This window comes from Gallinula chloropus (genome assembly GCF_964237585.1).
Source record: "Gallinula chloropus genome assembly, chromosome: 12".
NCBI lineage: Eukaryota > Metazoa > Chordata > Aves > Gruiformes > Rallidae > Gallinula > Gallinula chloropus.
The window spans coordinates 6,360,704-6,373,666 of NC_140097.1; the positions used below are offsets into that span (position 1 = coordinate 6,360,704).

Below are 12,963 nucleotides of genomic sequence, written 5' to 3' on the forward strand. Positions count from 1 at the left end.
ATATAGCGTTGGAGAGGTTTTCTGCTTTGAAAATGTATGTGAGAATTCTGTTTATAGTCTTAGGCTGCCCAGAAGAGTGAGCAGATCTTCACTGGCTAACTCCACTGCTGGTAATAAGAGGAGGAAAGTAGCAGGAGTGGGCAGCATCCGAGGACATCAGCACTGGAAAACTCAGTGAAAGAGTTGGTGTCGAATAAGCTTGAGAGGAGAAACTGGCACTGTGACCCATGTGGCCAGATGAGAATAGTTCTGACTGCCTTTGGGTGGCATAATGAAAAGACTCGGTGCTGGGAGCACCGATGAGAGATGTCAATGACATAGTCCCATTGCCATCTTCAATTTACGACTGTTCTGCTAGCATTGGAGTTCTATAGCACCATGTAAACACAGCATATGTTTACAGTGAGGGATGCTTTTGCTGTCCAGGGTACTTCTAAAGGATATTGGTGAGCTGATTTCATACAGGAAGCAAAGTTGAGGGTTTTTTTTTTCTTTTTATTGCTGCACTGTGGATGGCAGCATTACTGACAATGGTGAGCTTTCCATGTGTGTGTGACTGCACATCACAGGAACTAATTGTCACGTTTTGTCTGCAGAGAAATATTAAACCTGATTGTGCAGAGCTATAAACGTGCATGACTGCAGGGAATTTACTCAGTGCTGGTAGGAGTGTGGCTACCTCGAGGTGGGCAAAGTGAATCTGTTCATCTTGTGCAATGAGTTAAGCATAATTGTGGTTGACATCATGCACAAGTGAAATCCAGTGATATTTCGTTCCTTCAAACCTAATCCCTTCTTTATCTTGTTTTCTTTTGAGTCAACATGATTCTGGCAAAGCTTGTTTGTGACACCCAGTGAAGCTTATTGTAGAGTACCTCGAATTTTGTGGATTAGCCCCACCATGGAATCAAGAAGCAGCATAGCTGCGTCTGTGCGGTGTGTCCCTTGACTTAGTAAGCCACAGTGGGAAGCCTGGTATGTGAGCTTGGGCACAATATTATACTGCCTCACCAAGTGGAAAGAAACCATATTAACAACTTGTATGTGTTATGGTCTTGTATGTTGTGAAAGGTAATTTAATCGTGAATTGGGTGCAGGAATTTCAGCTTCCAGAACCTGATGAATAACAGGTTTTTGAGGTTATCAATTAATCTGCTGTAATGAATGTTCTTCATGGCATGCCTCTACTTGTTAATTAGAAGAGATTTTTACTCCTCTTCATCAAGTCAGGACAAGTATATTACCTTTTCCCCTGTACTGCTTATGATAAAGTGCTTATCCAGATTGTTTTGTGAAGTGGCCACATGAATATTTCACTGCACGTGCGTCCTCACATTCATTGACTGTGTCTTCTGAGCTTCAACCTCTGATGATTTTTCAATGCATTAAAAAAATCCAAAATATAGATTGTGTAATCTCTTTTTATTTGTACTTATCAATAGAAATTCCCCTTTTCTTTGTAACAATGTGTTTATGACATTAATGACCATGCTGGTTTAGAGCAAGGCAATTAATCACTGCTACATTCTACAGCAAGAATAGATTCAGAATCAAGTTCTCTGAGCACAGAGGTGAAGCTTGTACCTTCCATAAGTGAGAACCTGCCTGACAGAGGGGAATTTATACCCTGCTTTGGGTCTTTTAACCTGTGCTTGTTTAAAACCAAGCTGAAACTCAAACAAAACCCCACCTGTTTTTTGTCTTCCCTTCAGGTTGAAGCAATCCTTGTAAACATTTTTGGTGGCATCGTGAACTGTGCCATTATTGCCAACGGTATTACCAAAGCCTGCAGAGAACTAGAGCTGAAAGTGCCACTGGTGGTCAGACTGGAAGGTGAGTGCTGGTGGTTTCAGACAAAAATTGCCCCTGGGGTGTGTGGTGACCCGCTTGGCCTTCCTTCCATCTCAGAGCTCTCAACAGGGTAGTCCCACACAGTAAGTCCAATTCTCCATCCACAGTGTGACCTGAAGCCTTTCCTTACTCATTTCTGTATCCTTGGTGGTATTAGAAGCAATAACATTTTCCTATGAAAGCATTATGGTTTTGCTTGTAAGATTTGCAATGTAAATGGAAATTATTTTGATGCAAGTTTCTATTTACTGGAAGGTATTTCCTTTCCAAATCATTTTTTACTGAATGCAATTCCATTATTGCTAAACCTGCAGCAACATAAAGTTTTCTTAAATGTACTCCAATATCATAATTAAAAGAAAGATGTTAGAAAGGGTGTTTGTGAGAGAGAGATTACTGTGAAGTGTTCCCCTGCCCAAATACCCAGTCCAGCTAAAATCCATTAGAATCCAGAAAATTTGGTAATGGTAAGGAATTACTTTTTTTTTTTTTACTACATCCATCATTGTTAAGTTGGAAGCAAAAAGGTAATAGAGAGATAAGGAAGAGCACTCTCTGGCCATTACTGGCTTTAATATAATGGCCAATGGAGTTCAGGCTCTAATTTCTGAGAAGCACCCCAAAGGAGGAAGGTCGATTCTTCTTCTGCCGTTGAATGGAGGAGTGCTCTGATTGAAAGCAGCACACAGCTCTGTTTTTTCTGAGTAGGTTTAGAAAATAGAGGGGTTTCTGATTGTTAGCATTTGGGTTTCTTTTTGGTTTTAAGGCCTCTTCTTCAAAAGCATCAATATTCACATTGGGGTGTATGTGAAGAGCGTGAGATGCCCTGTTGCTCAGCACTGGTGGTGAAAGGAGCCAACTCATCCCTTTATGCACCTCAGATACAAACCGGGTGGTTTTTAATGCTGCGATGGGGAAGGGAGAGGAAAACAGTTCTGAATACACCAGATTTTTCCTTTTCAAAATATAAAGTCGCCAGGAGATTACTCCTTTGGGTAGAGGGGTACTTGTTTTATCTTTCAGGAGAAACCAGGGATTTCCCATCCCTCCTCCTCATGCCACATTGCACATGACACATAGTTCACGTCAGGGGAGACCACAGCCTGTGACATGCCTTTGCATCCTGTAGAAGTTCTGCCATGCATTTCACAGCTCAAACTCTTTCCAGAGTGCATTCTTGGTTTAACACGGGTGAGACTTTACCTCTGGTACGTTCAGGGGAATTTAAATACTCTGCAATGGGTTTTTAGGAAGAAATTATGAAAATGTTGTTTGAATGATGCAGCATCACTGAACGCCACAAGAGGGGAAGTAGGTGGCATAATATGGATGAAAAAGAGACTGATGGGTGTTGGTTAGAAGCAGGAAAGTTTCATAATAAGAAAAATCTCATTGTGTACCAGCTCTAGGCAATGTTGTTTAGCTCTTTGTCATAGCAAAAAACTTTTCCTGTCTGTCACAGCTGTGAAAAAGTTTATCTGCTGGATCTGCAAGACTTCTCTTCTATTGTAGCTGTTATTTTTTAAGTGGAGATATGGGAAGAGCTGTTAGTATTCCTTATGATCAAGATAGTGGCAAGTTGCTTCTGTCAGAACGTTTGAAACTGGTGTAAGAGAAACAAGAAAATCAACTTGCTCATTTTAACCTGCAGTCTGCTACATCTGCCACTGGGTTTTCTTGACCTTTCTCTGATACTCTCAATACTTCCATGGTTGTACATGAGTAAGGGTGAATATTGTTTTTAAACGTGACTTCTGGGAGATTGCAAGAGGCAAAGCAGCCCCTGGGCTGAATGAGGAGAGTCCCCAGTGCTGCTGCACTGTGGAGCTCATCTGGAAGAGGTGTGAAGCAGGAGGGCTGCTGCTGGGGGCTGCGCAAAGCCCTGCAGAGGTGGCTGCATGGTGTCGGTTCCTCTTGTGCCTGTGACCTTTGAGAGCCCTGTGCTGCTTCATCCGCAGAGGCTGAAGCCGCATCCTCAGGATGTGGAACACAGACAGTAATGCAGACATCCTCTGCTGATCATCGTTGTATGATTCCCTCACTCTTTACTGGGTTTGTAATAACACTTCTCCTCCACTACCTGCTGATTCCTGAGATGATGGTACCACGTTTTCCTTAGGAAACTCTCCTGGTGTGATACAGCAAACTCTCACTTTTGCAGATCTCAAAAGTTTTGTAATTCCTTCTTTTATTCTGTTACCCATCAGTTCATCCTGACTGAAGAGCTGTGGTGTTTACAGCCTTCAGATGTTGTACCTAGAAACTGTTAGCTTGTAAGCCCTGCTTTCTCTGCCTTTTTAATCACCCAACCAAGCTATATATATATATTCGGTTCTTTTAATCTCTCCTCAGAAATCAGTCCCTCTGGATCCTTAATCATCTTCGTTGTTCTTCTTTGAACTAAGGCACACCAGGTTATCTAAACATATAAGGATTTTGAATTAATAATGAGTACTGTGGAAGTAATAGGGCTACCCAAGACTTTTTAAAACATCACCGATAGCATTTTACAATTCAGAAGGAGAAAAAGGGACAAGCACTGCCTTGGATTTCCATTTTGAACGTTTTTCCAACAGAAGGTTCATGATTATTCCCATAAATCTAACAGATTTGTGACCTGCACTTTAAGGACTCTTTGCCCCTATGTACTGTATTACAAATGTCTTGATGACTAGAGTTTTAATCAGTCAAATCTGTCTTGATTTAGCAGGATTCTGCGGACGAATCTTTGTTCTCGGTTGTATAATAATTACAAGCTGTTTTAGCAGTGGATAAAGAAAGGATTACTCTCCTCTTAGAAAATGGTAACTTTATAATTACATGTATTTACTTGCCTTACTGATAAGGCAAGAACTGGCCAGCTGAGACGCAGGATTATTATTGTTTAAAAGGCTCGTGGACAAATGGAGAAACCACATATTCCAAATTTTCTCACTTACAGATGTAGGATATTAACTACTTTGGGGTTTATGCAGCATTTTTTCCCCTTTTAAAGTGTAATTTACTTCAATTAAGTTTTGTGAAAGCTAACTAGGAGAGCCGAATGCGAGTCAGACCTTGATTCTCTCATTTATGTAGCTCAGAGTTACATGAAGAGAGGAAAGAATAAAAAAGAATTGTTAATTAGATGTCCTCTTCCTATGTTAGAAGTTTTATGTTCTCTGTCTTTCAACAAATGAATTCTCTGCTTCTCTGCTCATAGGACAAGAAGAATTGTGAGGATTTAGAATGGCTTAATAAGTTGGAGCGTTGCTAGAAGCAAGTTGGCTTTTGTTCAAATGTCTGAATCCAGAATTTCCCGATACATTCTCAGCTGTGTGATTCGTGACCTTCTGTGTTCTTCAGAATCAAATGTCTTTTTAAAAGAATACTCAGAAATCTCTTACACACAAGGGAAATTTTGCTCCAATTTGTTTATCTTGCTCAAAAATATGGTTTAGTATGTATGCCTGTGGTTTTTAGTATCCCAATTTGCCCATCAAGAGAGAAGAATGACAGATTTCAAAGTTGCATAGTCAATCTATGGAGTCCTCCAGGCTCATTTGTACCAGTGTGTGCTGCTATAATCTTGCAGTTTAGAGAAACGTGCTTAGATAGAATATTTACTACTAGAATTTTTAGGTAATGAGTTAAATACTCGGCCTTGGTGAGACCACACATCAAGTGCTGTGTCCAGTTCTGGGCCACTCACTACAAGAGGGACATTGAGGTCCTGGAGTGAGTCCCAGGAAGGGGCTGGAGGGCAAATCATATGAGGAGTGGCTGAGGGAGCTGGGGGTGTTCAGCCTGGAGAAGAGGAGGGTGAGAGGAGACCTTATCACCACCTACAACTACCTGAAGGGAGGTTGTAGAGAGGTGGGTGATGGTCTCTTCAGCCAGGTGACAGGTGACAGAACAAGGGGAAGTGGCCTCAAGCTGCACCAGGGCAGGGTCAGATCAGATGTGAAGGAAAAGTTCTTCCCTGAAAGAGTTGTCAGGGCCTGGGATAGGCAGTCCAGGGAGGGTCACCAACCCTGGATGTGTTTAAAAGACGGGTAGATGAGGTGCTCAGGGATATGGTTTAGCATAGGACAGGTACGGTTGGACTCAATGATCTCAAAGGTCTTTTCCAACCTGGTGACTCTGTGAAACTGATTTGCTTTGCTGGTGGTAGCAGAGATTTCAAGGCAAGAGAAGTGTCAGGGTGAGCGACTTTGCGTACGCAGAGGTGCGGTTGCAGAACCCAGGTTTCAGGAGGAGGGCATTTAAATATAGGAGCCTGAAAGCATTTGCTGATAAAATTGCATCTCTCCTGTTTTTCCATGGAGTGTCAGCAACAGTAATACATGCCAGAAGGAAACAACTTCTTTTTCTTATCAGAAAGACATTACTTTAACAGCAGTCAAGTTAAAAAAAAAACCCACAACCCAAAACCAAACAAAATGCCCCAAATCAAACAAAAAACCATCAGCAACCACAACCCCAGGTCTTCAGTCCTCTGACTTTTCAGTGTTTCTCCGCTGGCTGCAGTGTAGGTGCAGGGCAGGTTATTTTGAGCGCCTGTGCATGGGATTCTGTTTACAGTTCTCTGCCACCATCCAGTGGCAGGAGGTTAATGTCAGAACAATGGGATTATTTATTTGTTTATTTTAATGGCTGCTACACTAAGATGATACCCTCTGCAGATTCTTTAATGTTCCCAGTGTTTCCTGAATGTTTAATTTGAAATCTCTTCCTCTGCTGTGAGCAGGGTCTCATTATAATTTTGGGATTCTCTGTATATCTAAAGTACTTAGCACAGCAGGATAAAAGCTATCCTTAAAACCAGAAAATTGCAGCAAAGGAAATCCATGCTGAAAAAACATGCTTAGCTGTATGGCCTGCCTATAAAAGAGTATTTTATTTAATAAATCCAAAGTGTACCCTTACTCTTTTGACTGCAGTGAGATCATTTGGGGTTTTTTCCAGCTTTCATATTTTCATTTTTCTGCATGAACTCCCCTCTCCCTTCCTGGGGGGCTGTGTTTTGTATTGATTTTGTGATGCATGTCAGACAAGCGGTGTGTAGAGCAATCAATGCAGCGCAGAACAGATCCAATGGATTGTTCCCACTCTGACCTGTTCGTAAATTAATATTGGCCACTTAGTGAAGAGCAAAAGTTAGTTTTAAATATTATATGGCTGTCACAAAGATCACAATAGTTTGTGGGAAAACTTCCAGGAAATTTTCTCTCTCTTTCTTTTGTTTTTTCTTCCTTTGTCTTGTAGAATCCTATCTGAGAGATTGGTACAATCTTGAGTGTTTTAAATGTTTATCACATCAGTATCTAAATAATAGATAAAACCTTCCAGACTTGAGAATCGCTGCAGAAATGTGAGGAACTTAAGAGAGAACTTCCCTGTACAGCTCTGTACTGGCAATTAGCAGTTTCCATATTATATTATTACATTATGGTTGAAAAAAAAAAATCAAATATTATGCCCTTTTTTCCCCACAATATTCATTTTTCTGTAGGAAAAGTCCTTTGCAGTTACTATACAACCAATTCCCGCTCCTGTCAGAGACATTTCAGATGTCTCTGACCTTCCTACCCAAGCCCCACTGTTGTCCTCTGCATGAGGATGGGAAGCATGACCTCTTCTGCCAGGGCTTTTAAGCAGTTAGCAGATGGGGCCCCACCTTCCTCTTCCAGATACCTCCTCTCCTATCACAGAGCGCTGGGACCTGCTGCGACAGAGCTGGCTTTGGTCTCTGAGTGCCAGGAATGGGAGTCCTGACCTCACTCAGCACACTCTTGAAATAGACTTTTGAATTTCTCTGTGCAATTTCAAACACTGTAAAGGCTGCCAGAAAAGCAAAACGACCCTTTAAAAATGAGCATTCTGGAAGTTGCACAGTAAGGAGTATGCTCCTTGCTTGGTTAATAATTAAGGGTATAATTAGTGTATAGCTCCAAATATAATTAAAATTCATTTTGCTAGGTCTAGGAATTACAAAGTAATTAAGCATTTTGACATGGCAAATGAACAAGGAACTTGATGTGGAAGAGGGGCGTAGAATTGATCCTGAAGAGGACCAGCTCTTGCAGGGGGTGTGATCCAGGGTCTTGTGACTAGCAGTGTGATCCCAAAGTGTGGCTTCCTCATCCTGAGAGGGGTATCTGACTCCAAATTCTTCTCTGGTGCAGAGCATATTGGAGAGCAAAGCTGTTGCTTGGCTTTGCTGGAGAAAGCTCTGGAGAATTCATATTTAACTGTTTGTCTTTGTTTTCCAACAAGAGTGAGCCAGAGCCAACGTGAAGGCGATGCGCTTGTCTCTATACAGGAAAAACATGCTTTCCTGAATAGTTTTTTTAAATGTGTGGGGTTTTTTTAATTTATGGGGTGCATGTAGTCAGTTGGCTAAATTTGAGCTCTTTGTGCTCTCTATAGCTGAACTGTCTCCTTCAACATGGGATAATTTAGTGCAGCAGCAGAGGAGGGAACACACTGAACGCTTCAGACTCCTCTGTGTTCCCCTTTTTTAATAGAAATACAAAAAAACCCCCTTTTTAGAGCAGCTCAAAAACAGCTAGATTTTTCAGGATTACCCAAACCTTTGTTTTTCAATAGCTGGTTTTGCAGCTGTCAGATAAAAGGGGTGAATTTCAGTTACTGTTGAATCACTGACTGCTGGTTAGCTGTACCTGATTGTTGTTAATAAATGCATTAACTCTTCAGAGGGTTTTACCAGCCTGATACGAGATCCATTATCCACTGCTCTTGCTGGATATCCCGACTGACTCTGGTGGGTGTTGGACTGACCCTCCAATCTTCACAGAGTTCCTCTTGTGGATGCAAGTGCTATTATCCAACTGCACTGTCTGTCAACGTTCTTACTGAAAATAAGAGCTCCTTCTTCCCAACACACCCTGAACCACTCGTTAAATCTGTTGTTAAACTGAACTGCTTTGAAGCATGAGCTGCTTTTACAGAGATTTAATAGAAGCAGCTTATTTACTCATTAATATTGATCAGTAATTGTAGCTGTTGTTCTTTTTTAGGAACAAACGTTCATGAAGCCCAGCGTATTCTGAATGAAAGCGGCCTGCCCATCACGTCTGCAAATGACCTGGAGGATGCAGCAAAGAAGGCAGTGGCTAGCGTGGCCAAAAAATAACACCTTGAGGATTATTCTCTTGGAAAGCATGTGTGTCTCAGAAGGCATCATTCCTGTTGTTTCAGAGAGGATTAGTGAGGTTTTCAGTCCTCAGTGTTGGTGGACTTAATCTGTGATACATGGCACACTCGGGCCATAGGCTTGCACATCAGGCTCCAGAAATTTTGCAGCTAAGTTCTTGAAAAGTTTGTATCTTTTCATTGAATTTTGGTCATTTTGTTACTTGGGATTGTTGGAAATAATACTTCACTTTGTAATACTTCACTCCTTAACGCTCTTTTTCTGCTTTCTTTCCAAAACTGTCACCGATAAGAGACAATAATTACTGATTGACTCCTACCAACAGGATATTTCTTTAATCAGACACAAGTAGTTCACCTATTTTACAATCTTTTCATTCATTTTTTTATATTGTAAAGAGTCAGCAAAGTTGGAATGGGTTTATATTTTTTATGGTCTTTTACAATAATGTAAAAAAATTGTGCTTACAAGATCTATTTTTATCCAAATGAATAATGTTTATTTTCTTTTTTAGAAATCACACATTTTGCCTTAAGATGATTTTTTTTTTTTGTAGATGCCAAAGTATATACCTCACAATAGGAAAAGGGATCGAATAGTTGGCAGCAAAAGGACTTTCCATTCCTATACTGTGCCTCTAAGCCTGCGAAATGTGATTCACTTTATTTTCTAGCTTTTGGAAATGAGGTGCAGTATTTCTAGGTGTGACGGTGCCATGCAGGGAGCTCGAGGAGGACGTGTCTGCCACTAAGAAAATGGCTGTGAACTTTTTAAAAATAACCTCTTTCAGAAGTATGTCACTGCTGTGAAGTTTTCAAATGAGATGAGAACCTGAAGCAGTTTTCTGTCAGGAGCAATTCTTCAATTGATTTAGCTTCCAAAAAAACCATTTCTGATTTATTGGGAATAAAGCACAAATGAACTTTTCCATTTTTAAAGTATTTGATTTCTCAGGCATCAGTAAAAATACGTACAAGGGAAAAAAAAGTAAGCTTCTGTACTCTGATACTGCCCGAGATTTATTTTGATTATATATTCTTTAGTAACAGTCAAAATTCAAGCTGTTAGTTACACAAATCATTCATTCAGGGAACAGAAGACAATACCAAATGGCTTGTGTAACTAAAGAACTCAGTACAAGTTTTGCTCGGCGCAGGAATTCCATGCTGAAAATCATCAATAAATCCCAACAGTGAATAAATGAGTGGATATTATGATCTGTTCTTGTCAATGGGCAGAGAGGTAAAAATTTGTCTAATAAATTCTTAATTGTGACTTTTGTGCAGCTTTAATCAATACCGTGTTCTGCTTAGAAAAATGTAAATAAATTTTTCCTGACATTTCCATTAAAACTGTTACATTAAAAATAAATTATCTGCACTAATCTCTGGCTCTTGACACAAATAGCATGGACAGGTTGCTATCATCAATTACTGTAGGATTTTTTTTTTTCCTCCATTCCTCTCTCTGCATACTGCTCAAAGGAAAAAAATATATGTCTGACCATTACTCTAGCAATAAATATGCCACTAGGTATGTACTTATTGACTGAATGAAGGAGGGTGTCGTTAGCAGGTCTCGTGAAGGTACACAGGCTCACTGCCTTGAAGGAAGAAATGTTTACTTCACCACAATAAATAAAAAAAACCCTCACACTCTATTTTATATACTTTAATACTGGAAATCGAAGCCTTCTGTGGAAGAAGTGTTCATGCAATGTGTCGCTCACTGTGTCCCTAACTCCTGGTCTCCAGACCCGTTCGGGCCGGGTGTACATGATTATTGCTTTACAGAGATTAACACTGTGTACGCCGTTTTGTCAAATAAATGTAAAAATGAACCCATTTGGTCATTTTTGCCCTTTCTATAAAATAGAAAGTTGATCAAGTTGCCTGTTGTTTTTTATATTCTTCCAGTCAGCATTTTGTTACAGGTGGGTGGGATCAAATGCAGAGGAGTTTAGTTTCCATTGGGTAACCCTGGCATGCTCTCAGAGACAACCTTTTTATTTAAAAAAGTAATTTTTTTTATCTCTTTCTATATATCTGTTCTTATAGGTAGGCTAATGACTGTGTGCACAGGTTTTATTCCTTTTTAGCCACATGCAGAATAGAACAGCATCATTTTTAATGGTGGGGTGTCTTATGGAGAACGTTGCAAACTCTTGGGGTTTGTACTTTTGAATGTTGGGGGTTTTAGATCACTTCCTGTAACCAGAGGCTCTCTGGGTGTCGGGGTGGGGTGGTGCAGGCTGGTTTGTTTTCCTTTGCCTGGGTCATTTCTCCATGTGTGGAGATGTGTACTGATAGTTTTGGTCTCCCTTGGAAAGGCGTTTTAGTTACGCTTCCTGTGATTCTTAGCTGCTGCTAATGGCAAGTAAATGCAATACCTGGAAGGGATGCTTTTGGTCTTTTGTTGAGCATGCAGAGTTGCAGCCTTGCAAGAATGTGGTTTGGTGTCCTGAGCAAGCCCTCCCCAGCTCAGTGGGGCTGGATGCAGGCTCCTCTCCAGACAGCCTTGCTACAGCTTAAACCCCAAAGGTACCCACGTATGTATGGGAGAGTGGCCCCTCCTGCAGAAAGCCAACGGCAGTGTGAGCAGTGGGTGAGTTCTGGTTAATCCCCTTTGTGAAAGCTTTAAGTGGGATTTGGTAGCCTGCAAATCTTGACATTTCAGCCAGTATTAGTAAAGCTCTGTAGGATCAGGCATTTAGAAGCAAAACAGGAGGAAACTGTTAATACTGATGTTGTGTTACATCTTGAACAAGGTACCTTTAAATTCTCACAGTGAAAGTGTAACAGCTGGGAGTTTGGGAGGAATGTCCTTAACGTGCATTTACTTATCGTATTTGTCAGGCCAGCTCTTCCCTACATCCGGAAAAGCAGCTGGTGTCATGCAAAACTGCTGTGAAGGGAACAGCATGCCACCACAAATCAGTCTCCAGATGAGATCCCGAGCAGGGCCGTCCCTTGGCAGTGGAGCCTGCTTCTCCAGTGAAGAGAGGAGCTCTGCTGCTTGCCTGGCCCTCCAAGGTGAGCCTTGCCTGCTAGCCTGGGGTCCATCAGACCTGGGCACCCACAATAACCTCTGGGTATTACGTGCCAGGTTGGCCTGGGTGGCTCCCACATGCTGAGAGCTGAGCATGGTGCTTCCTGAGTGTGCCAAGAGTGGCCCAAAACACGGGGCTAAGTAGCCTCCATGGGCTGGCAGAGCTGGGAGGTCTGTGTGCACGAGGCTGGGGGCTGGCAAATCCAAGTCCTACCATAAAAGCTATCAATTCAGTTACAGAAATCCAGAAACCTCCTAGGCTTAGTGCTTTAAGACATGACATGTAAAATGCTAGTGCTGGATGCTGCTGTAAGCCGCTGAGCTGATTGTGAGGTTTCATGCCTTGTTTTCCTTTCATGCCTTTCAGAAAATTGGAGTTGCTTTTGAAGTCAAGGTCACCTCTAGCAAGGGGCAAGCAGGGGAAAGCAGGTCATTGCATGTTTTATCATCTCAGATTCTTTCTCCTTTCTCTACCAAATTCCCTGGTTTTTCCCCGACACACACGTTTCCACCCACATTGCCCCCTCCCTGTGCGCCCTCACTGCTCACGGTGTCATCCTTAAAACTGGCTGAGTCCACAGCACTGGGCTTTGCTAGGATTGGATGGTTGGGCTGGATGGTCTGGGGCTGAATGTGTTGTGGGAGCATTCAGCCACCTGTCTGGGAGCTGGGTGAGCTCTGGTCAGTCCATCTGCCAGCAGCAGCCTGACACCATGCTACCAGAAGGCAGCAGCCACCAGTCCAAAAACTGTCTTAGAGTCCTCTCAATGCCTCTTACCTCCCTGTCCATTGCTGTCCTGAGAGGCCTAAGACCTCAACCTCCTATGTTCTCCACTTGCAGGAATAAATACAAGAGCAGAATGGTCTGAGGAGCAGCTTGACTTGCCCACTCAGGAGTGCTGGGC

General features: G+C 41.8%; 1 protein-coding gene across 1 annotated transcript in view; it reads left to right on the forward strand.

Moving 5' to 3' along the window:
• SUCLG2 (succinate-CoA ligase GDP-forming subunit beta) overlaps window positions 1–10,846 on the forward strand; it is a 125,378-nt gene extending 114,532 nt beyond the window's left edge. The window contains exons 10-11 of the mRNA XM_084269811.1: window positions 1,713–1,833; window positions 8,874–10,846. Of these exons, the coding sequence (XP_084125937.1) occupies window positions 1,713–1,833; window positions 8,874–8,989 (237 nt within the window). The 3' untranslated portion in view covers window positions 8,990–10,846. The remainder of the gene's footprint in view (window positions 1–1,712; window positions 1,834–8,873) is intronic.
• Window positions 10,847–12,963: the final 2,117 nt, after the last annotated feature.